Source organism: Meles meles, chromosome 9 (assembly GCF_922984935.1).
Source record: "Meles meles chromosome 9, mMelMel3.1 paternal haplotype, whole genome shotgun sequence".
NCBI lineage: Eukaryota > Metazoa > Chordata > Mammalia > Carnivora > Mustelidae > Meles > Meles meles.
The window spans coordinates 63,101,462-63,125,658 of NC_060074.1; the positions used below are offsets into that span (position 1 = coordinate 63,101,462).

General features: G+C 35.1%; 1 protein-coding gene across 3 annotated transcripts in view; it reads right to left on the reverse strand.

Annotated features, from left to right (window-relative positions):
- Nucleotides 1-334: 334 nt before the first annotated feature.
- Nucleotides 335-24,197, reverse strand: part of GALNT3 (polypeptide N-acetylgalactosaminyltransferase 3) — a 46,476-nt gene continuing 22,613 nt past the window's right edge. For all 3 annotated transcript variants that reach the window (XM_046019464.1, XM_046019462.1, XM_046019463.1), the window contains 9 exons: nt 20,742-20,914; nt 16,041-16,190; nt 13,934-14,168; nt 13,307-13,424; nt 11,621-11,821; nt 8,871-9,002; nt 8,555-8,656; nt 3,535-3,687; nt 335-2,666 (listed from right to left, as the gene is read on the reverse strand). In XM_046019464.1, the coding sequence (XP_045875420.1) occupies nt 2,544-2,666; nt 3,535-3,687; nt 8,555-8,656; nt 8,871-9,002; nt 11,621-11,821; nt 13,307-13,424; nt 13,934-14,168; nt 16,041-16,190; nt 20,742-20,914 (1,387 nt within the window). In that variant the 3' untranslated portion in view covers nt 335-2,543. The remainder of the gene's footprint in view (nt 2,667-3,534; nt 3,688-8,554; nt 8,657-8,870; nt 9,003-11,620; nt 11,822-13,306; nt 13,425-13,933; nt 14,169-16,040; nt 16,191-20,741; nt 20,915-24,197) is intronic.

Consider the following 24,197-nt stretch of genomic DNA (forward strand, 5'->3'; position numbering starts at 1 on the left):
AGACTCCATAAACAGATTCCTTTTAGCATTGTTTCAAAATTCAGACTTAAAAGATACTACCTCTATCCAGAAGGGTAAATCCCTAACGAAATGAGTTTTGTGACACTTGAACTGAGGCTGCTAAATCAGGTAAGAAGGACCCTACCTTTGATACATTTAATACAGCTACAATAAAACCAACTAATCTAAATAGATTTGGGGTTGAATCTTGACATGACAATGCATGCCTAATACACAGCCGGCACTCGAATTTTTTTTTAAATATGATTTTTATTTACAAAATATCTTTGAGGATTTGTTTTGTGAGATATAATGAACTCTAAGAGCAGTATTTGCTCCTGGATGTTTACTCTAGAGTAACAAACTGACAAACAGGAATTGTGCATGTGAGTGGGCACCAGCGTTTGTTTCACAATACATATTAGTATTTAGCTGTGGTAATAAAGATGTCTTCTTAAAGAAATATCACATATGAATAAGCTGTCATGTCATGAAATTAAATCATAATGTTACTATGCTATTTCAAAAAAATTTTTAGAGATTTTATTTGAGAGAGCGAGCGAGCCCACAAGTGTTGGGGAGGGACAGGGGAGAGGGAGAAGCAGATTCCCTGCTGAGCAGGGAGCCCAACCTAGGGCTGGATCCCAGAACCCTGAGCCAAAGGCAAACGCTTAACCAACTGAGCCACCCAGGCGCCCCTATGCTATTTCAGAATCATTTGTCTCTCTGCTCTATAAGATATAAGCTCGAAGACAATATAAGACTCATTCTGCCTACCATAACTTTGGCACGTTAAACATATAATAAATATTAGTTGAATTGAAATAAATGTTGGCATTATAATAACTTAAAGAATGCAGGTCTTTTTTTTTTTTTAAGATCTCATTTATTTATTTGAGAGAGGGAGAGAGAGAGAGGGAATGCAAGTGAGTTGGGGAGGAGCAGAGGGGAAGGGAGGAGGGGAAAAATATGTTCAGCAGACTCTGCACTGAGTGCAGAGCCTGACACTGGAAGTTAGTGCTGCTCAACCTCAGAACCGGAGATCATGACCCCAAGATTGTGACCAGAGCAGAAACCAAGAGTCAGTTTTCTAACCAACTAAGCCACCCAGGTGCCACAAATCCCCAAGAATGCAGGCCTTTTAATGCAAGTTCAAAGTTACAAACAATGAAGTGATAGGGCCAATGATTTAAAAATATTTTCTTTTGTACAACTGAGGATCAGCAACATTTCAAATATGAAGCCAATCATACTTTAGTTCTTAAATAAGAATACAAGAGATCTCTATATAAAATGGGCCAAAAAGAAAAGTGTTAAATCTCTGTAGGCATCACATTTTTAAAAAATTACTCCATCAGATGCTCAAGGACTATCAGAAATTAGTATAGAATTTTCAAAATATCGAACACACAAAATCTTCTCCATTCCCCATCTTTTATGCCATCATCACGAAATACTTGCGTATTCCTTAAGAAATACCTGACGGCTCTACAGTAGGTACTTAAGTACAAAATTCATGCTCCCCCACTTAATAGGAATTATATATTTTATCCAAAAGAGGAAAGAAATTTAAATAAAAAAGTTACAACAGTGATAAGGATTCATTTTATTGTGTTTTCCACATAGAAGATTTTTTTGATGAAAAAAATCTTTACAAAGATGATCTAAATTGAATCAGTAACACCCAAAATTTAGCTTTTAAATGAGTCAAGTATTCTGCGTTTGAAATTCAATTCCACAAACATTCAAGATTAGTGAATTTTGGTAAGGAAAAAGGACAAGTAGAAAGGAAAAAGACATCTTTTCAACAGATAGTATAGTTTGTTTTTTTTTAATTGCTTTGGGAAAACACACGGTATAGTTATTTAAGAAATATACTTTAAGCAAGATTTAAGTGCTTTAAGTCAAGTGGACTTCAGACTAAAAAATATTTTAAAATTTGCCAAGATACTGAAGTGTTAAAAATATCCTTATTCATTTAATTTCATGTTTAAGGAAACCTATGACAGATAAGAAAACAAAAGGCAAAAAAGTTTACCTGCATTTTTATATAATAAATTCTAGATCTATAAAAATTTCCTGGTTTATACACAAAGGCCAATGCTTGACCTTCATTGATCCATTTCTATGTAGTTAAAAAAATACAGTATCAAATCTTTCTCCCTCCCCCCAAAAAACTAGAAGAAATATTTTAAAGTGTGAGTGTGTGAATGTAGCTATGCATATCTTTAAGTGTACAAAACACACAAATATCACTTTACTTAGAAAATTATTTTCATCATACTGTAAACATCTCTTCCCCTACATCTGGACATTTCAAAATAGTCTTTGGTATTATTAGTTATTGTGCTTTGAAACGGAAACTTAAAAGATTTCTGTAGCAATGCTACATAGATATTTTAAGACATAAATAAGAAAAATGCACTTGGAATAAGTTACAATTAGCTGCTTTTGCATAATTTTCAAAAACTACAGTGTATGCCTAGTCACAGTTTTATGAGAAAGAATATCTCCTTTTTCAACTCCTTAATTTTAAGGAACACTTAATCATTTTGGCTAAAAATCCATTTTTGGAGTGGATCTGATGGATTGCATGACACCAAGCTCGGATGCTCTCCATTTGCTGAAAGGCACATTTTTAAGAATGGATTATATAGAAGTTGATCCTAGAATAAAAGGAAACACAACAGACATTAAATTTCAAGACTCATGGTTAACTGATAAATATGAAAACTACATCATAGTCTCATTGAAGCTAAAGGACACTCACAACCAAATGTACACAGTTCTTGACTTTTAATCTTTCTCAGATCAACCTTGTCTGATAAAATCTTTCTGGTTTCTGGTATAAACCATATCATTTATGCCACTACTGTTCAATTCACAGGAGGTATTACATAAATAAAGAGATGTATAGAGAGTAATGTCTGAATCAAGTTTTCAAATAAGAACCATTCCATTGTTATATCCATTAGTGACAAACTCTTTAAAAAATTATGTTATAAAAATCAGTCTTTTAGTATTTTAGTAGGGTACAAAATAATTTTCAGGTAAGGACTGACTGCTATATTCCAGCTAGACTTTAATATATATATTTATAAACAGCAAAGATTTTTTATGTATTCCCTCAATTCTAAATTCATTAAAAAAGCACAAAAACAGGAGAAATTAATCACTTTAGGGAGGAAAAAGATAATGATTTTTTTCTCTCTGCCATGATAAAAAAAAAAAGTGACTGCTGCCAGAAGCATTGTAAGAAACGCTAAAAAGACAAACATAAGCCACTATTATTAATAATTCACAAAAGTGTTGACTGTATAAATCATGCTTTCATTAAGCAACTTGTTCCTACGAGTATTTAATTCATAGAAACATTCTCTCATCACATTGGTAGACAGACACAATAACAAAGTTAACAAAGAGAAATACTGACGGATCACATTTCTATGCTATGTTTCATGCATTTTCCCAGATAAGAAACTCGAGCTAATCAAAATAATTATGGGAAGGGGTGAATTAATTGCACTGAGGTACCTTCTGGATCTCCCATATCTGTTCTCCACTGGCCACTGTTCTGTGACCTTTGTAGGCACACGCTCTCAGCTGAACAAGACCTTGAGCAGCATGAAGACATAATTCCTTCTGGATGTTATGTCGAATTTCATGTTGAGCCGAGTATTCAAAATACTGTGAAAAGAAGAATGTTGTTACTGACCTGTATCCTCAGCTGCAAAATAATGGTCCAATAATAATAATTTTAAAAAATCAGCAACTTACTGAAGTCCTGTGTACTCAACAAAATAATACAATAAAAATAGGTGTTAGAAATATGAGTTTTACGACAGAAGATGCTATAACCCCTTCCCAGCCTATCACCAGCAGGTAGTTACATAACAAGGTACTGTCTCCCTCCCATGTCAGAAAGGGGAAGTAAATCAGGTGGAATGGAGGTTAGGTAGGACAGGTACACCACAGAAAAGGACCTGGAAACTTCTAGTAAGCACATTAACCACCTCTTCTTCCTCTCCACAAGTGTTCCTTCTTTCTTATTCATCTCAATTAATGGCATTTTCACTTACACCAGGAAGAATTAAATGAGGTAATCTCCATGTCTCAGTTTCCTTCCCTGTAAAATGGCTGATTTAATAGTTTTCCTGCCCCACAGGGTTATGAGGCTAAGAGGACTAATCTATGTAAGACATTCAGAACAATAACTGGTACCTGGTAAGCTTTTAATTCATCTTAGCTGCTATGACTAGGATTAATGTTTCTCTCCCCCCATATGTCCAATTTATTAATCAGCCCCTGAGCTCTCCTGAATTTCCCTCTCAGATGTCACCATCACACTTTGCTCTGTACCTCACTTCTCTTATTCCAGCATTCAGAAACTCCACTGTAATACTTCCAGCTACCTGCAATTTCTGCAATTTCACTCTGCTGCCAGTTGGTCTTTCATAACACTGATTTGATGCCCTACCTCCCTTCCTCGAGTGAGTCACTACTGCTGCTAAGAGGAAGTTCACACTCCTTAACAAGTATATGAACTCCTCCGTTTTCAATCTTACATCAGCCACTGCCTGAACCGTACACCATGTTCTTCTCACACAATTTTACCAATGTAGAATATATGCATCCATAAGTCTAAGACTGCTATACTGTGCTCCGCCTGGAATATCCTTCCGGATCCTTCTCTGCCTAGCTAATTCCTTTTTTATCCTTGCAAAGCCAATTCAAATGTTACTTTGCTTCTTTGATTTCCCTGAGTTTGTCCTACTGAACTAAATCACACCCTTTTCAGGCTTCCTATAGTACATCAGAAATAACTTTTATAGCAGTCTATTGGAATTGTGAATGTAGCTTGCTGGCTTCATCATAGACCAAAGTCAGGCAGTGTATCTAGTAATAACATCCCTCACAAATCAAATATTCCATAATATTGACATTCCAAAGATAAAATAAGTGAACATAATGGATTTTCAATAATGAAGTAATTAGTCTTAGCACTAATATTTATTGAGCCCTTCTTATGTGCTAAGCAGGGGTTTTTCTAAACCCTTTATGTGTATTAGAGTAGGCACTCCACAAACATTAGCTGAATTAATCTTGAGTTCCCCTGGTCTTGGCCTCATGCTTAATTTAGCTCCTTCCACAAATATATCCATCATTTTTATAACTGATAGTTCTTCAGATGAAGACACTGAATGAAAATGAGTGTAGATCATGAAAACAGCATTTTGGCTATACTTCTTGAAGAGAGATAAATCTTAGGATCTCAAAGATGGTAGGAAGTCTGTCCAATATTTTACTTCACATACATCATTATTTTTTTTTAAATCATTAAAAGGCAAGTTATAAGGAATAGGAAATAGTTGAAGATACTTTGGCAATCAAAAAGAATATGCAATTAGCTACTTGGGAACACTAGAGAAACATAACCTAGAACCAGGACAAATACCCTGGAATAAGAAGCCACAGGAACAAAGCCCAGTGTTACAAAGCTGTAATGACTTACACGGCACTGCACCAGTATATTGATCAATATAGCCACATTATCAACATATTTACTTTTAGTTGGCATGTACAAATACTGTTACAATGGAGTTTTATGTTATACAAAGATCATTATCTGGTCAAAACAGTAAAGGGGCACATAAAGAAATGGTCAGGTTAGATGATATCTCAAAACGCTTAGCACTCAAGGAACTAAAATTTGCAAAGCAGTTTAAATGCAGTGCTTGACTGAAAAAAAATTTAAAGAAAATAAACTAAAATAAAATCGATGGCTATATTACAGTGCTAGAAATCAGAGTCAATTTCTTAAAATATAAACTGGGAAATAGTATCCTCCTGCTCAACACCCTCATATGGCTTCTGTCAAACTGAGAATTAAATCCAAGTTCCTAGGGGAGGCCTGCAAAGCCTTCTATGACCAGGCTTCTTATCCATGTCTCTGACCTTGTTTCCTACCCTGTCTTCCCAGACCACTCCTCTGCAGCCACACACTGGCTTTCTGACTGCTCCACTGACCCGCCCCTGGTTTCTAGCCTTGCACCCCCTCTGCCAGGATGCTCCCCTCCTGGAACATGGCTCCTCTCCAACTCCTTTAGGCCTCTGTTCCAAGGTCGCCTTCTCATAGAGGTCTTCCTGAACCTCCAAAACCAAACCCCTCTCCCACTCCCCAGGTTCACATTATGCACCTATCCTGCTTCATTTTTCTTTATGCCCCAAATTACCCTTTTTCCCCTTCTTGAAAAACACAAGCTCCACAAGGTAGAGATTTTTCCTTTTTCACTACTGTAGCAGTGCAAGTGACATTATAGACATTATAGACAAATATTTATTGAAAGAATATGTGAACTACTTCTCCATTCCCAATGGAATTTTTAAAAGACAGCTATGTTGTATTTATAATTTACAAGTTTTTTTTTTTAAAGATTTATTTATTTATTTGACAGAGACTGAGAGAGAGATCACAAGCAGACAGAGAGGCAGGCAGGGGCGGGGGGTGGGGGTGGGGTGGAAGAGACTCTCACTGAGCAGAGAGCCCGATGTCGGGTTCGATCCCAGGACCCTGAGATCATGACTTGAGCCAAAGGCAGAGGCTTAAGCCACTGAGCCACCCCGGCACCTACAAATTATTTTAGAGATAAGACTATTATAAACATCTTTATGGCAATGACAAGAGAAAAACATATAAAACAACATGTAAGATATTTTCAAATTTTATGATAAAATGAATGTAATGATAGAGGAAGACTGAGGAAAATCTGTGATTAGATTTTTACAAATGACAAAATACTTCTCATTGTCCCAAAACTTAATTTTAACTAGCACAGTGTTATTTCCAAAAGAATGCAATTATTTATATAATTATTTTCTTCTCATATATAGAAGGAAAATTTAAAATATGTATATAAATGTATTTATATATGTATTTATAATTGTATTTACACATATACATATTTTAATTTATTTCTTTAAAGATTTTATTTTTATTTATTTGACAGAGAGAGATCAAAAGTAGGCAGTGAAGCAGGCAGAGAGAGAGGGAGAAGCAGGCTCCTCGCTGAGCAGAGAGCCCGATGCGGGGCTCGATCCCAGGACCCTGAGATCATGACTTGAGCCAAAGGCAGAGACTTAACCCACTGAGCCACCCAGGTGCTCCTGTATATACATATTTTAAATTTTCCTATATATACACACATATACACATGTGTAGATATATATGTATCTAGATATATAGATACATATGCCTGTGTGGGTATCTGTGTATGTGTATCTCCATCCCATTTCAGAATTATAGCTTAATCATCCAGCAATGGATCCTGTTCACTATATATGGCTTCTGGGCATCTGTGCCACCTACCCTTGGTAGACTGGCTCATTTGGATGAGTAGGGATTGGAACTAAATTTAGCTGAGGCTAATGAGTAGGAAGAAACATGGAAGAGGACAGACCAGGAGATAAACGGACTCTTCTTAAAACTGACATCACTAAAGTTCCATCCTGCTAAAATAGAACATCATGAGTATTTAATATTGTAAACATCCTCCACACACATCTTGGACTCCCTACCAAAACACCTGCAATTCACAGAAAAAAAAAGACATACCAGCTCCTCTCCTTTGTAACCCCCTCTTCATACTCTTCTCATCCTGTTCTCATTCCAAACAGCTACCTCACTAACTCCTATGCGCCTTCCAAAAAATGTTTTCAAATGTCTTCTCTCCAAGGAAAATGTATGGGCACCCAGTCTAATTCATTCAGATGCCCTCCTTCATACTCTTGAACCGCTCTGAAGTCTTTATTCCAGACCTTCCCATGCTGACTGTGACCACTGGCTTTGAAATGTAGATTTCCTGAAGGAGTTAGAATCTAAATTGCTTAACCCAGCAGAATATCCTTCTGGCACGCAGGGGTTACTCGATGAATTTGTTGAATGAACAAATGAGAGGGTCCCATCTTTCCAGGAGTAAACTTGTAAAAGGCAAGGCAAGGCAGCTAAATACTAAAAATGTTATTTTTCTAAGTTCTGTACCCATGGCAGGCCAAATACTCACAAGTAACATTTGAGCAGGTATACCAGTGAAGGGTAATCAAGAACAGGCCCTTATTCAACAACATATTGAAACACTATCATGACCCACCAAGATAACTTCTAATACTACTCTTTTGGTATTTACCCTTAATACAATTTGCTATTGAATGCAGTTAAGTAAATGTAGCCTTTACGTACAGTTTTGCAAAATCACCTTGCCAGTAGTCTCCCAACATCAAAGATCCTCATAGAAGATCTTGTTTTTAAATTTCAAATGGCTTTATCCTATTATTTTTTCATTTGCCGTTCTATTGAGTAACTGAGCCATTTCAAATTGTTTTCAGAACCAGACTGAGAGTCAAAATCAAGCACTCAGCAACTTTAATACTAATTGCCACACTTAACCCAAAACATTTTAAACACCCATTCACCCGAGTACAAAGGTGATGTGGGACTTCTGACAACCTACTCGTGCTTGCATCAGTGAGAAGGGAGGACTTTTAGCGCAGGGCTCACCTGGTTTCCCCCGAGTCCATGACACGTGTACAAAATTAATGGTTTGCCTCCTTGATTATTTTCTCCAACATCCAGACACAGAGGCTGACCAACGCTTTTAATCTAAAGGAAAATTTTCAAGTTATAAAAAAAATGTAATCTATGTGGTTGATATGTATTTTTTTCAATTCATTCCAGGAAGCAGTATTAATAAATAGTACATGTAAATTCTCAAAAGCCATAAACCAGAAAGTATGTCAGAAATTTTCCCTGGACCACATAAACGTTTGTGGCAAAGGCATATACACCAAGCAAAAAGGAGCCGGAAAATACTCACATATCCAGATATAACAGGATTAAGGTCTGGCACATATGCTTCTGGATAAATAGTGTTCAGGTACCATGTAAAATTTTTACATTGAAGGCGGTGCTTTATTTCAAATCTCTTTGAAAGATCACCAAATGACTTCTGGAGAAAGATGAGAAATACAACGAATGCTTAATCAAAACAGCACCAGTAAAAGAGTTCAAATGTTTTGTATTTATATTTGGGCCTTAAAAAAAAAATTCTGGCCAAAATGCAAGATGCGTTTTAATTGAATTCACTGTTTATTCAGGCAATAAGTATGCCTCCCTGCTTGTTTCTTCCTTGAAGGAGAACCAAGTTACCAGCTTGGTGACATAATGCTATTTTATTCTTTTTTTGTGTTACCAAACCTCCCTCGCTGGGGCAAAAATCTCTAGAGAAATAGTAGTGGGAGAATCCAAAATTGATTCTAATTTTACACCCAAGAATGATCTGTGAAGTGAGGTGTGAGGAAGCAGGTATAAAGAAACAGTTGATAGGGCACCTGGGTGGCTCAGTCAGCTAAGCATGACTCTTTCTCTTTTTTTTTAAAGATTTTATTTACTTATTTGATAGAAAGAGATAACAAATAGGCAGAGAGAGAGGGGGAAGCAGGCTTCCCGCTAAGCAGAGAGTCTGATGCGTGGCTCGATCCCAGAACCCTGAGATCATGACCTGAGCTGAAGGTTTAACCCCCTGAGCCACCCAGGCGCCCCTAAGCATGATTCTTGATTTTAGCTCAGGTCATGATCTCAGGGTCGTGGGATCAAGCTCTACCTTGGGACTGAAGCTGCAGAGAAAATATTTACCTTTATTGAAATGATGAGCTTAAGTATTTAAACTACATACATATTTTATATATATTCTCCCTCTCCCTCTGTCCCTGGCCTCCCCCACTCTCTCTCTTTCTCAAAAAAGTTAAATAAAGAAGTAAAAATACGGTTGCCAATACAGTCTAATTTATATCTCTTCTCTAGTCAAGACTACAAAAGACAACACAGTTGGGCATAAGTTTTTTCTAGTTGTCACTTACACCTTAATGATAACAATGTATTAGCAGAAAAAGGCAAGTTTTTAATCAATTGCATTTTACTTTCCTTTATTTTAAAAAGACTAAGAAAAAAAATTTTTTAGAGAACACTATTAAACTGAAAAGGTATTGGGTCTATAGGCAAAATTTTAAAGAAAAACTATATTTGGTACCTAAAAATATGAAAAGTTTAAACATTCGAGCTCACTATTTCAGTTAGGTAAATATTTTCTCTGCCAACACCAATGTCTTCAATCCAGGGGTTTTAGCAAAAAGTGTAAAACTCTAAAGGACTTCTGGCTAACTTACGTATTTTATAACAGGATCTGTTTGCCCTGTGGTAAAAACAAGGGTTTACTGGCTTGCTTGCCCCTTTGTGGGTGACAAGGGAGTGTAAGCTGCAGTCAGCGCACACCTGCCTGCTCAGCCACGTTCCCGTGTGCAGTGCACAGCCTGCCCAGTTTGTTCTGGCGGCCTTAGATAAAAAGATAGCGAGCTAATCCACTCGTGCTCTGACTTCGCATCTTACTGACATGTTTCAGGGAGATACTGGAGACCAAAGAAAAGCTGGAAAGAGGTAACCAGACCTTTTGTTCTCACAGTCAAAATGTTGACACCCTTTCTTCTCAATATATACCCCCTGCAAATCACCACTTTTCTTCCAAAGGGTTGGAAGCCATTCACTGAGGCACACTCCTAAAATGTCTAGTTCATTTACCACAACCAATACTGAAACTGTTGGACCTCAGGGCCAGTGTATTAAGCATCACAATTCTGCAGAGCTTTTGTCCATGACAGGTCAGTAACAACAGTGCCATACATTTGTGAACACTTACTTCTTATTTCATAACTACTCTGGGAGACATGCAAGTATGTCATCTCTCAAGATGGAGAAGCAGAGAGAAGAAGGTTGGCTGAGCATACACCCCATGCTGGGCCAACTTCTCAACCACTGTATGAAGTGTCATCCCGTTCTACGTCTCAAAGGGGCTTTGCCAGGGTAACCCCTTCCAGCAAGCAGTAGAACTAGAACTTGGGAAAAAAAAAAAAAAAAAAAGGCTTGGGGCACCTGGGGTGGCTCAGTCAGTTAAGTGTCTGTCTTTGGCTCAGGTCATGATTGGGGGGGTCTGGGGATCAAGCCCTGCATTGGGCTCCCTGCTCAGCAGGGAGTCTCCTTCTCCCTCTGCCTCTGCCTCTCCCCTCTGCTCATGCTCATGATCTCTCTCTGTCCTTTCTTTCTCAAATAAATAAATAAAATCTTAAAAAAAAAATTTTTTTTTAAAGTCTTGATATTCCGGTTTATTCTCCTGCCACATTCTGACACTGTCTCCATCCCCAGTTCAAAAAGCCACTTAGCACCTTTCTTTGGATGTTAATCTCATCATCTCAAACCAGTTACAAGTGGTTCCACTGAATCTTACTTTTCCTTGAGGAATATCTTGAACTAAGGCAGTTACAAAAACTAAGTATCTTCCATATTTAAAGAGCAACATCAAGTGGAATGCCTAAATTTTTATTTAAAAGTTTACTTCATTTTTTCCTTAAAAAGAGAAAAACCTGGCATCAATAAGTTATATATTTTGAGTTTAAAAACCAACTTCAGAAATAATTTTTTACAATGTTTTATACTTGAACTGACTCAAGTAAGTAAAAGAATATGAGAATTTGGTGTGGATTTTTATTATGATTTAATTATTTAGCTCTAACTTACTTGTTTAACAATTTTTGCTGCATCTGTGTTTCTCCTATAAAATATTTCCTTGTATTCATCCATCCAGACTTCTGCAAGGCGAACTTGGTTGCGAGCAATCACCTGAGTGCCTTTTGGAAAGCTATGAGGGCTTTTGCTGCGAAAAACATGTCCAACAACAGAGCAAGGCATAATCTCCAACTGCCCACCACATTGCCATACCTGATAATTAATGATATTTGTTTAATTTACAGTATATTAACAAAACCAAGTGTTGCTTTTAAATTCATCTTTAAGATACTAATAAAAACAAAATATAGAAAAATAATTTATTAAAACTATAAATGGTCTCTGTTCCTGGCCAGTTCAACTTAAATTCTTACATATAAAAAAAATTTTTTTATGAAATAGTACAAAAACTAAATACAACAAGGACATATTTTCAGAAAGTAATTTAACAAAACAGTGATTTCGAATCCTTCATAAAAACCAAACCCCATATTTCTTTTTTTGCAAACAATTATGCCAGCACTCTAATATATACCAAAGACCAAAGGCTCTTTTGTATTTGACTTCTATCTTCTTATATAAGAAACATGGCCAGTTTCACTTGAAACTGTTCACTTGAAACAAAGATTCTCTCTTCTATGGCAGGAAGTAGCAGTCTCGGAGTAAGTGGACCCAGACTACATTTACCCCTTGCATATTCAATTTTGTAATTAAGAAAATAATTCCAGATAATACGCAAGTACAAGCTTGTGAAGTAGTTGGTCGTCGCTTAAAAAAACTCATACCTATTTAGAGATAGTAGGTCAAAAAACTTATTTGGGAAATTATTAAATCAATACCTACTCACTTAAATACCTTGGCAATCAGTTCTGCCATAGTCACTAAGTGAAAAACCGAAAATGAAGACATGTTTAATAGTCTGTGCTAGTGTTAGGGCAAGAAGTCATATTCTCTCTTTTTTTAAACAAATGAGAAAACTCAGTGGTATTTTTAATTCAACAAATTGTGCCTGAAATCTATCATGTGTTAGGAGTTGGGAATACTTAAGTGAATAAAGAAAGGCCCTTCCCTTGAGCAGCTCAAATTTGGCTAAGATCATCATTGCCATTCTGTGTTGGAGCCAGAGCTAAAACTTAAATCTTCTAGTCCTAGTTCAGTTCTTTTCCTACTACATTCCAGCCTAATAGATGAAAAATGAATGATAGAGTCATTGCAGAAAATGAACTCATGAAATCAAATAAGTATATTGGAGACCATCCAAAGTTTTTGTTTTGTTTCTCATATTAACTTTTAATACGCATAGGAAAAAAGGAGCTCATTTAATGCAAAGAGTTAATGTCTTTTTAAAATTATACATAAATGTTTTTCCATTCTGACTCCCTTGATAATCAACCCATTTCCTGAAGCACTAGATTGAATTATATTTATCTTGGCTGGAATTCAGTAGCTACAAGTGCATTAATTGGTGTTATTGGCTGGACACAGGCATTTAACTGATTCCTCTTGTTACATTGGCAGCAACAAGTAAATATATTAAGTTACATTTTAAGAGAAATACCCTTATTCTAAAATTTCTAGCAATTAAATTTTAGAAAGCACAAAAAGTAAAGACTGCACACATCTATGACAATCTGTATCAGCCAGTTAGGATGAAATGTGTATTTTATTGTTTAATATGTACTATATTTATAAACTTACTCTGAAAGACATTTCTATATTTTCACCTCCCCAGATTTCCATTTCTTCATCATAAGTTCCAATATATTCAAAATATTCTTTTGATATGGAAAAAAGGCCTCCTGCAAAAGTGGGTGTTCTGAAAAATAATCCATTGTCAAACTTTGTTAAAAAAAATTAAATAAGAAAAAAGAACTTACTTAAAGAGCCAATTGAAATAAATTCCCCCCCCCCAAATTAAAGAGAGATCACAATTTCAAAGGTTTTACATAGATTAATAAAAATGAAAAATCCTATCTTCAGTGTCCAGTTTTGTGGGGGCACAGGGATGTAGTTTAAATATCCTCTCTCAGCAGAATAAAATTATGAAGTGTCTTCTAACCAAGCCTTAAGATTCTGAAATAATGATTATGAGGAAGATGAAAGACCTCACATACTTCTAATTCTGACTTGGTAATATCATGCGTAAGTAAGTATATATATATAGATATATTCATAAATGGCTTTTTTTATTCTCTACATAGAATGTGTGTGTTCTTTATTTTGTTAGTGTGAATGACCTCGGAGGCAAAAACTGTAAAAAGCAAAGAGTGAATACGTATTTAAATAACTGAACTGCATATACAACTTAGAGAGCAATCATCTTACTTAATTGGGTAGGTTTCATCTTTCCTTCTTTGCCTCTCATGATCAGGAAGTGATTCCCAGCCAAAGGAAAGACTCCAGTCAAAGTTTCCACGGTTGTGATTACTTCCATAAGGAGAAGGTTTGTTGAATTCAAATGTGTTTAGATCTATGGATGCAATATCTGGACTCACCACGGCCGTGTAGTTCTCAGCGATTCTGGCCAACAAAGGTTCTAACCAGCCATAGAAACACTCACCTGGAAGGAACACAATTCTAATCAAGCCAATGAAAACACCGAGGGTTTTCTATTTTGTTTTTTGAAGACAGTTTAGAGAAACAAATAATAGTCAATTGTATTTTGAGCATTGAACATTGAGGATATTTCTTTTTTCATTTTCTTTTTTTTTAGATTTTTTATTTATTTGACAGAGAGAGAGATCACAAGTAGGCAGAGAGGCAGGCAGAGAGAGAGACGGGGAAGCAGGCTCCCTGCTGAGCAGAGAGCCTGATGCGGGGCTCGATCCCCGGATCCTGGGATCATGACCTGAGCCGAAGGCAGAGGCTTAACCCACTGAGCCACCCAGGCACTCCTAGGAGATTTCTTAAAGGTTTCTGTGAAGAGATGAGAGTAGAGTGAAAAAGGTAAAGCAAAATTCAGCACAGTTAGGAAAGTTTATTTATAGGAGATGATTTTTTTTTATCTTAGTGAGCAGGTAAAATGACTCTGGAGTATTTAAGTTTCAGATCTGTGTTTCCCTCTGAAATGGGCTAGGAGTCAAAGGTAACTATTTGCTGATTTGCGCCACCTAACTCCATAAGTGTTCTGATTTGCTAAAACTTGTCTCCCTAAGTAAGGTACAGTAATCAAAATCCTCATTTCTCTAACTGAGCCTTAGGAGAAAATAAGTCAAGGAGCAGAATATTTTGATTTTAGCAGTTGGAGAAGTACCATTCAAACCTGCTCCAACCCTAATGGAAAGTGGGGGCAAAAGAATGCTATAAAAAAGTCTGGGCCCTGGTTGTGGGCCAGGCTCACTGAACACACAGAATTCAGGAGAGTCAGTCCTATCCGGGTCTCCCCATCAGGAGAGTTTGGCAGTTATTAGGAGGACCACTTGGCATCAAGGAGATGCATCAGATACATTTGCCTGAGAGGAAGAATGCCCAGTCTGACATAATTGTAATTTTGGACCATAAGAGGCAATATTGGAGAATGAACCATTTCCTTTTTAAAACACCTCTCTTGGATTACCTTCAGACCTCTCTGTTCATTTAAGAGCCAGGTATTAAGAGAGTACTGGATTTGAGAGCTCTAAAGAGACTCAGCAAATCCAAAAGCCCTCTGTAACAACTAGCGTATAACCAAAACCATTTGCCAGGTCAAACATAATCGAAGGGCTAGCGAACTCAATTCAAAACTAAATACTCATACAAAGAGCATAACCCACTAAACTTACAGCTGAGGGACTAACTGACATTTTAGTAATTCCTAACATGCACTTTAAATATGGAGTCTAAAAATGCTATATGCTAATTTATTTTATTTAAAATCATTGACACTGGAGAACAAAACCATTAAAAATAAAAGGGAAAGAAACAGTAGCAATAAAATAAAAACTGATAATATTCATTAAAAAATGCCAAAAGAAGTTGGAAGGGGGTACCCCTAATGTAGCACAAGAGAAGTGTGCAAATCTTTGAAAAAAGAACTAAAATACAGAAATTGAAAGTATCAGGACCAGAACAAAGTTTAAAGATAGAATTCATTGCACTTAAAACTTTCATTCATTTTAAACTGTAAGAATCAAGAATAATAAGGAAAAACATTTTTTTCCCGACAGAATGTGCACCTGAAAAAAATGTCCAGGCAAGAATAACTTGCCAGGGAAGTTGGTCACTGAAGGATACTGGAGTTGAGAAGCCCAAAACACAGAGGAGGTAAGAACTCCATGTAAGTTAAAGGAGGTTCCTACCCAGAGCTGTAATCTGCTTCAGACATCATTGCTATAATCACCAGTTGAAAATGATGTTAAAGAAAATACAATTAGTCATCTAAAGAAAAGTCTTCCTCACTTTTCAAATTATACAGAGGAAAATGTTACAACTATGTCTATACATACATACTTACAGTGAGCATCTAAAAATGTGAGTGTTTCAGCTGTTGCAACTGTTGCTCCTAGCAACCTTGCAGTGATCAGACCTTTTCTCTCTCTTTGTCTGACTATTTTTACTATTGAAAATTGTTTTATATATTCTTCTAGTTTATCATGTAAGTACTCTGTAAGAAAAAAAATCAGGATTAATTCTTCCTAAGTTTATATTCATATATAACATATGGAAGCTAATAAACCACAGAGCAATGATATCTCTACATTCATCATCTCAACAGTTGTACACATTCTTCCATTAAGATGAAAATTGTATCTTTAGTTCTTTAATGAAAAAATAGCCATACACACAAATCTTAACTTCTGAACTACTATAACACAAGATGTTATAACACAGACTTATCCTGTACATGCAATATCAATAAATATATTTGGGGAAAGCAGAGATTTCAAATGGAGTAGACCCCAGGAGTTAAAAAGACCCCAGTTCATTTAGGGGTCTAAGAACATTAGTTAAGGGAGTGAGGGAAACTGAATTTGGCCAAAAACATATTTGACACTTTTTAAAACTGGGATTTAAATCTGGAAATTTCAAGAAAAATGACAAGTATCAAAGGATTCTGATACTTAGTGATAAAAATAATTTAAAACCAAAACATTAAGGAAATTGGCAAATAGAAAAGTCCAAGGTTATAACCGTTGGAAATATTTTTACAAAGAGTTAGCATAAAATTTTTTGAAAGCCCTGGAGTCCCCTGACACAAAATCTTTTTTTCCAGTAAAAATATGCCAGAAGAAATGAGCATGTAAGTGAGGAATGAAGCTAAAACAGGCTAAATCTTATTAATAGGTATATAATTTAAGATATTCAATATTCCAATTTGGATAAGAGACATGAGAAGCAAGAGTTAAAACAGTAGGTAAAAGAAAACACATTAATCACGTTAGTCAGGTGTTGCTCATATCTTGAAACAACTTAAGTCTGCTTTTTTCACCATTAAATTCATGATTCTTTATTGGGTATATAATATAGTTCCTTAGGTAGTCTTCTTAGGCCCATACTATAGCCTCAGAAAGATCTTGGAATGCTGAGAACATCAATCAATGTCCTAGGGTAGGGGCACCTGGGTGGCTCAGTCTTTAACAGTCTGCCTTCTGCTCAAGTCATGATCCCAGGGTCCTGAGATGGAGCCCGCATTGGGCTCCCTGCTTGGCGGGAAGCTGGCTTCTCCCTCTCCTACTCCCCCTGCTTGTGTTCCCTCTCTCCCTGTGTGTCTTTCTGTCAAATAAATACATTTTAAATTTTTTTAAAAAATGTCCTAGGGTAGATGTTCGCTTCTGCGGGATTTCAGAAGCATAAATGACAGATGACTTTATCTGTGATTATGTATGTTTTCTTCCTATTCTTTAGTGGTACAGATAAATGAGTTGCTTATTCAAAGCCTAAACATTCATAAAGGAGGTGAGAGTCCAGGAACAACTTCTGTAGAAAATAAGTCTAAACACTATTGCCATAGAGTAAGAGACTAAATTTTTAACCCTCTTCTAACTACCTCAGAATTAATTCTCTGAAAGACAAGCAGGATTGTAATTTGTCTTAAAATATAAATCATGGATTTTCCTGTTTTAACCATAGACTTGACCTGTACAATAGAAACGTATATAAAAACATTTCAAAGGCCTTAATGGAGATTGATTTTTTTTTAATGGAGTCACTACAGATTTCTTTAGTGAACTGCCCCACTGTTTGATTTGTTAAGGCATTTTTAATTTACCCACAACTTCTGAACTTCCTATAAATTTTTATCTGCCCTTTCAATTCAATCCCCATCCATAACCATCTTTTTGTGAGGTTAAGAGTGCAAAGCTGTGAAATCAGATCTCCTGGGTTTATCTATTTATAGCACCCATTACTTTTAGCTGCATGACTTTAGGTAAGTTATTTTATTTTACCTATACCTCAGTGTATCTCTAAGATGGGGATAATAACACTCTCACCAGGGATTGCTGGGAAGATAAAATGAAAGACTGCTATACAATAAAGCATTTAAGACAGGGCTTACCACATGGTCTATGCTCTGAAAATGCTGATTATTTTTTGTTTTACAATCGTTGGGACTTACCTATCTCTGTCACTTGATTATCCACATATTTTTGCTGCTTTTCCCTAAACCAGCTGAAATCAGGGATTATTGTTTCTACCTCACACACTTCTTTAGACTAGGGATACATTTTCCACAGTGGGTACTTATCATTAGACCATTTATTCAATAAGACAAATTACATTAGTATGCAAAGATATCCCTCATCAAGAAAATGGTTGCAAATTTATTATTTAATTATAATGAAGAATTATAAAAAATATCCAGGCCCTTTGACTAAGCAGTCTAACCTACCTAACAACATAATTCAAATAGAGGAAAATAACATGAGCACAAGGATATTCATTACAATATGATGTATACTAACACTGTGGAGTGAATGAAGGTGAATGGTTAAGTGAAATGCATCTAGTCCATCATGGTCATCAAAAATAAAGTTCTGAAGGTGAACGAAATGGGCTATTAAGAATAGTACATGAAAATGTCAGATTTCAAAATTGATTTCTTAAAAAAAAATAAAAAAAATCAAAATTGATTTCTTGCATGGGTATAATTAGATAAACATATGTTTATTTAGGCAGTAATTAAAAGAAATAGAAAAATTAAAATAAAATAGGAAGATTATGACTGGATATCACTTTTCTTTATTTTTTAAAAAATAATTTTATTTATTTGAGAGAGAGCATGTGTGTGAGAGAACATGGGCTGGGAGAGGGAGAGAGGGAGAAGCACGCTCCCCCGTAGGGCAGGGAGCCCAATGCTGGGCTGGATCCCAGGACCTTGGGATCATGACCTGACCCAAAGGCAGATGCTTAACCAACTGATGCATCCAGGGTCCCCACCTTTCTTTCTGATTTCCTTTAAGTCTACTAATTTTATTTTATAATTAAATTTATAAATTAAATTTTATATTTTTATAAAAAATATAAATTAAATTATAATTAAATAACAGAAGTTACTTTCAACTAAAGGCTACAAGTAGCCTTATTGTGGCCCTAATTTCTCACTGCTTGAAAAATCAAACAAAATAAAAATCATTGGAGAAGAAAGCTCACAAAACCAAAGCAGGAATTTTTTAAATTTTTTTTTAAATGACAAAACATATGAGAGACATTCAGAACTTGAATCTCTTAAAACTCTATGGACTGCAGACCAAGTAGAAAGAATTGGAAAAAATTCAGAACACCATAGACAGTAAATAAATTCGTTGATTACAATTAAGTGGTGATATAACCTGGGTAAAAGGACTAGAAATTCAAGTCAGAGATCTGTATGTAGTGTCACCCATAACGAGGGTACTTAAATTTAAAAACTTGCCCATTTGGTGAATAGGTTTCACATCCAGGTCAAAAATCTCTAGTGATAAGCAATCTTATTCCACCTAGATACTAATGTAACTTCAAAACATAATCTCAGTTCATTCATGGTATTTTGAAATTATAGAAATGTTGAGGATTGTATGAAGAAATAATTAAATAAATCAAGTTAATAATCTTACACTCTATTGACTTATTATCATTTCATAAGTCTGGATAAATCTTGTTATTGGTGACATGTCACTTAATAAGCAGTAACTTTTTCTTTTTTCATAGTACATAAAATAATGGTTGTACATAAAATAATAGATGTTGCTTTGGATTTGATGAAAGAGTATTACTATTCTCGTTTTATAGATGAGGAAATAGCTAGTTAGAATTGGAGTTGGAATTTGACCTTAAAGAATTTGGATCCAAACCCAACTCATTCAGGAATAAATTTTGTGACCATTGAAATAATATGTATCTAACTGGTATTTAAAATACTTGTAATATTTGAAAATTTAGCAACTTAGGGTATTTGATTAGCCTTGTGATTCCAATTGAAAATGTATAAATTAGTAACTGACAATTGACTTATAATTTTAAGTATAAATGCATTAAAGAATTTAGCTAACTTTGTAAACAATATTGGAATATTTAGCAGCCAAAATAAAACAGAATGTAGTGACTCTTTAATGATTTTTATCTACTCATTTATATTACTAATCAATGTATTGTCTATATTAACTCATCTTATCTTCAAAATAACCCCATGACTTACGCATTACTTATGTATTTCATCACTCCTAAGCTGCACAATTGGATACTTCTTATAATCAATGGCATCTTTGCTTAATTGGCTGTGTTTTTTATTTAAGTGGTAAACAAACTAATGATGTATTATACAATAAATTTGATGAAATATGGCATTTCCCCCATTTTAAAGAGAAAGAAACTGAGGCATAGAGGGATTAAGTAATTTGCCCAAATTACACGCTGGTTAGGACCAGAGCTGGGATTCAAGCTAAGGCAGCCTCAGTCAAGGCTCAAGTTTGTGTTCTTAACCGCTACACCTTACAATAAAAGTCTTACACTGAGGACTACAAAGTTATGGATCATGGTACATCATACATTTCTGAACTCTAGAATATTTAAATATGGACACCCTTAGATTCTACTTTCGTCCATCATACCTACCATTTACGGTATTACACTCAAGTTCTGAGGTGGCATACAGAGAGTACAATATAATAAAATAGACTTTGGACAACATCACATGGATTTACTTGGCAAACAATCTAATTTGCATGTGCTTTCTTACCATCTACACTAGCATCATCCACCAAAATGATTTCCTTCAGCAGTATGGCAGGGGAAGAATAAAGCACACTGTGGACAGTTCTAAGCAGCGTGGACCAGGCTTCATTATGAAAAACTATTATGACACTGGTGGTAGGCAGGGGAGGACAGCGCTTAAATTTTTGTTCAATGCATCTAGAAGAAGTCAAAGAAGTAGAAAAACAATTATGAATTTTATTACTTTATTTCACAGCTATGTCATTACTAATAGCATCATTATTTAGCCTTTATCACCATAGAAACAATAGTGGACAAAATTTTTTCTATGTAAGTTGATCTTAATGTTCTGTAAATATAAATAAATCACAACAAATTTTTCTACACTGAGATCATATCCGCTGATACAGACATATCAAAAATTAAAATATGTTATTGTACATTTTCTCAACAAGATAATTCTAAAACACAAATAGTTTTTTATAAAAAAGTAAAATAACCTACAAGTGAGACAACCTGTAAAAATAGCAAATACTTGTAACTGCTCAAATAAAAACCAAGTTTTTCTCCTTCCTTGTAGAAATCATTCATTTTTCTCATTACTTGCAATTTTTTAAACAGTGCAACTTTATTAAATGAATATATATCTTTGCAGAGATTCTTATTTTCCTAAGTATGTAATAATTTTCAAGTTTTTAAAACCAATTTAATCTATACTTGAACCAAAAGGGGAAAAAATGGCTTACCATATAATCTATGTTCATGATTCAGCAAGACTTATTAAGTTGCTACCATATGCCATGCTGTGTTAAAGATTTTGCTCCAATAATCTGATCGATCCATAGTTTACTTAACTAAGACCTAGCATCTTAAAATACTAAACTTAAGAATTTTAAATAAAAATCCCAAGTCCATGTTAAAAATCCTGTGATCCTGTTGTCTTATGAAACATTGATAGGCACAAGGAGAGCGATCCTAAATAGTTTTTGATTGATTAATGGTACTACCCCCATTAGTTAAACACATAAATTATAAATTAATCTTGAATTCATTTTTATAATAATGTCTTCCTCGATGAAAATAATCTTCATATGAAGCCACTGGGTGTGGACGGCTCTGTATGGTCTCCAGTCTTTGAGACTGAAGCTGACCACAGTCCCTCACCTACTGAGTTGGAAGTGAGATCAAAAGATTTAACATACAGCAGAGGGCTTCAAACCACTACAAAACCAAACAAAGTGACCCTGGGGCACAAAAGATGTGTGGTCTATGGTAAAGATAAATAAAATAACTATCTTTAAGTTCACTTAAAAATCATAAATGGTTTTACAATTTTAGACAACAGAGTATAAAATCCTCCCACACAGTCAAAAGGTACAACAAATAGTGTGTGTGAACAATCCAACAGTGTTGTTCAAGCCCAAAGATAAGGACGTAAATCATTCACTTATGGAGATAAGAGCCAAGCGCACTTCAAATGCTCTGTGAGGGTCAATGGAGAAACCAGAACCCCCACTATGATACCAGAGGCCTGGGAAAGCCACCCTGAGAGAGATATCCTATAAACTCTCATGAATCACTCTCATAGCCATACCTCAGTATGAATGTGTTTCAGATCCTTTTCTGAGAAGAGGTCTTTAGGGTGGAATATTTGTAGTGATAAAAAAAGGAGTTAGATTGAAGATAAAGTTATTAACAGAGTATGTCAACACTGCTGAGTAAGAAAAGGAGAGGAAGGTTATAAGTGAAAGTGATTTTGCTCTCTCATGCTTTCATGATTTCAAATAAATATGCATAGTCAGAAGCAAATAACTACATTCATCCTCACTGACAGATGAAAGCAAATGATTTATTTTAGAATGAATTTTGGATAAACTCAATTAGAGATAAAGTCCAAACACAAACTACCTATTCATAATTACTCTTGACTCATAATTACACAGAAACAAATGACTAAATATAAGCTTGTATTTTTATGACATAAAGGTTTACAAACCAATATAAAGTAAAAGTAAAAATTACTAAAAACCCCATGCTATTTTCCTTAAAAAAAAAAAACAAAACAAAACCCTTATGACTTAATTGTCTTATAAACATTTTGGGAAGGGAGTTTGGGGATTAAAAAAGAAATTCCCCTATATTTATTTGTCATGTGACTAATTAATATACTAATTGAGAATTACAAAAAGGCTTTAAAATTTTAAATATGAAACCTCACCAAAATTCACATAAAATATGATCACTTTAATCTTACAAGACTTCCCCTCAGTTTAAGCTAGGATTTATCTGCTTAACTGATAACTACTAATATCAAGTAAAGGTGTCATGTTATACCATTAATGCAAGTGATAAAAAGAATTTCACAGTACGATTTCATAAACCCCAATTACTCTAAAACAATAAAAAAAAGCATGTTAAACTTGTGCTTTAGACATTTTTTCACATGTCATTTAAAGTAGTGAAATCAAATAACTTGCCAAACTGACTGCATATTCCCAGTCAAACCATTTGGAAAATTTGGGATATAGATGGGTGCTTAAATGATCAATTACAGGAACATCTGTCTTTGGGAGACCCTGGATCTATACTTTTAATGAGCACGGAAAAGAGCAGCAATTCTTCAGAAAATGTGTTCCTTGCTCATATAGGTTAAATTTAAAGTAAGAAAGTGTTAAATCTTCACCAATTCTTCACAGTTTTAGGTATCCAGTTCCTACCCAAAAAAGGTTGTTCTGAGTGCTTAGTTGTTTTTCACTTAAAATGATTTCATTAATTAATATTATTGTACCTCCTCATGCTTTACTGGAGGCGGAAAAAACTTACTGTGAGCTGACATTGTTACATCAAAGAATAAAAATTATGCTTCTTAATTTGTGATGTGGATTGCTTTTCATTAAGACCTCTCCCCAAATCAGTCAAATGCAATACTGCATTTTAACTATTAACATAAGAAAGAAACTATTCTGTGCCTTGTTATAAAGGCAGAATATTTTATAGATATTCATTGTTTCTTCACACATTGATTTAAAAATGATGAGCACCTTAACTTTGAATCACACAGATTAGACTAGAGAGACAGAAGTATAACCTACACAAGTTCAAAACTGAGGGATTCATAGTGAGAATGAGAGGGTCTCTCACCAGGTATTCATGATCATAAATCTAGAAAAAAGAAGTGAAGCCGTAGACTTAAGTCTATAAAAGTTCTTCAGGTTCACTTTCAAATATAATTCTACCATAACCAGAAAGCAAATATGCGGGCATCACTTCTAGTTTGTCTACCTTACACTTTCAACAAATGAACAGCTGGTTGGAAAGTGGAATTTATCTTATTTTTAATAAAAAGATAAGAATTTATCTTAGCCTATTTGAATTCAAATAGAGCATTTGAACACTACCTCAAAGATAAGTAAGGAGAGCATAGTAGGATCTGGAGGGAAACCGTAGTAAAAATACTGTGTACTTGAGATAACATGGAAGC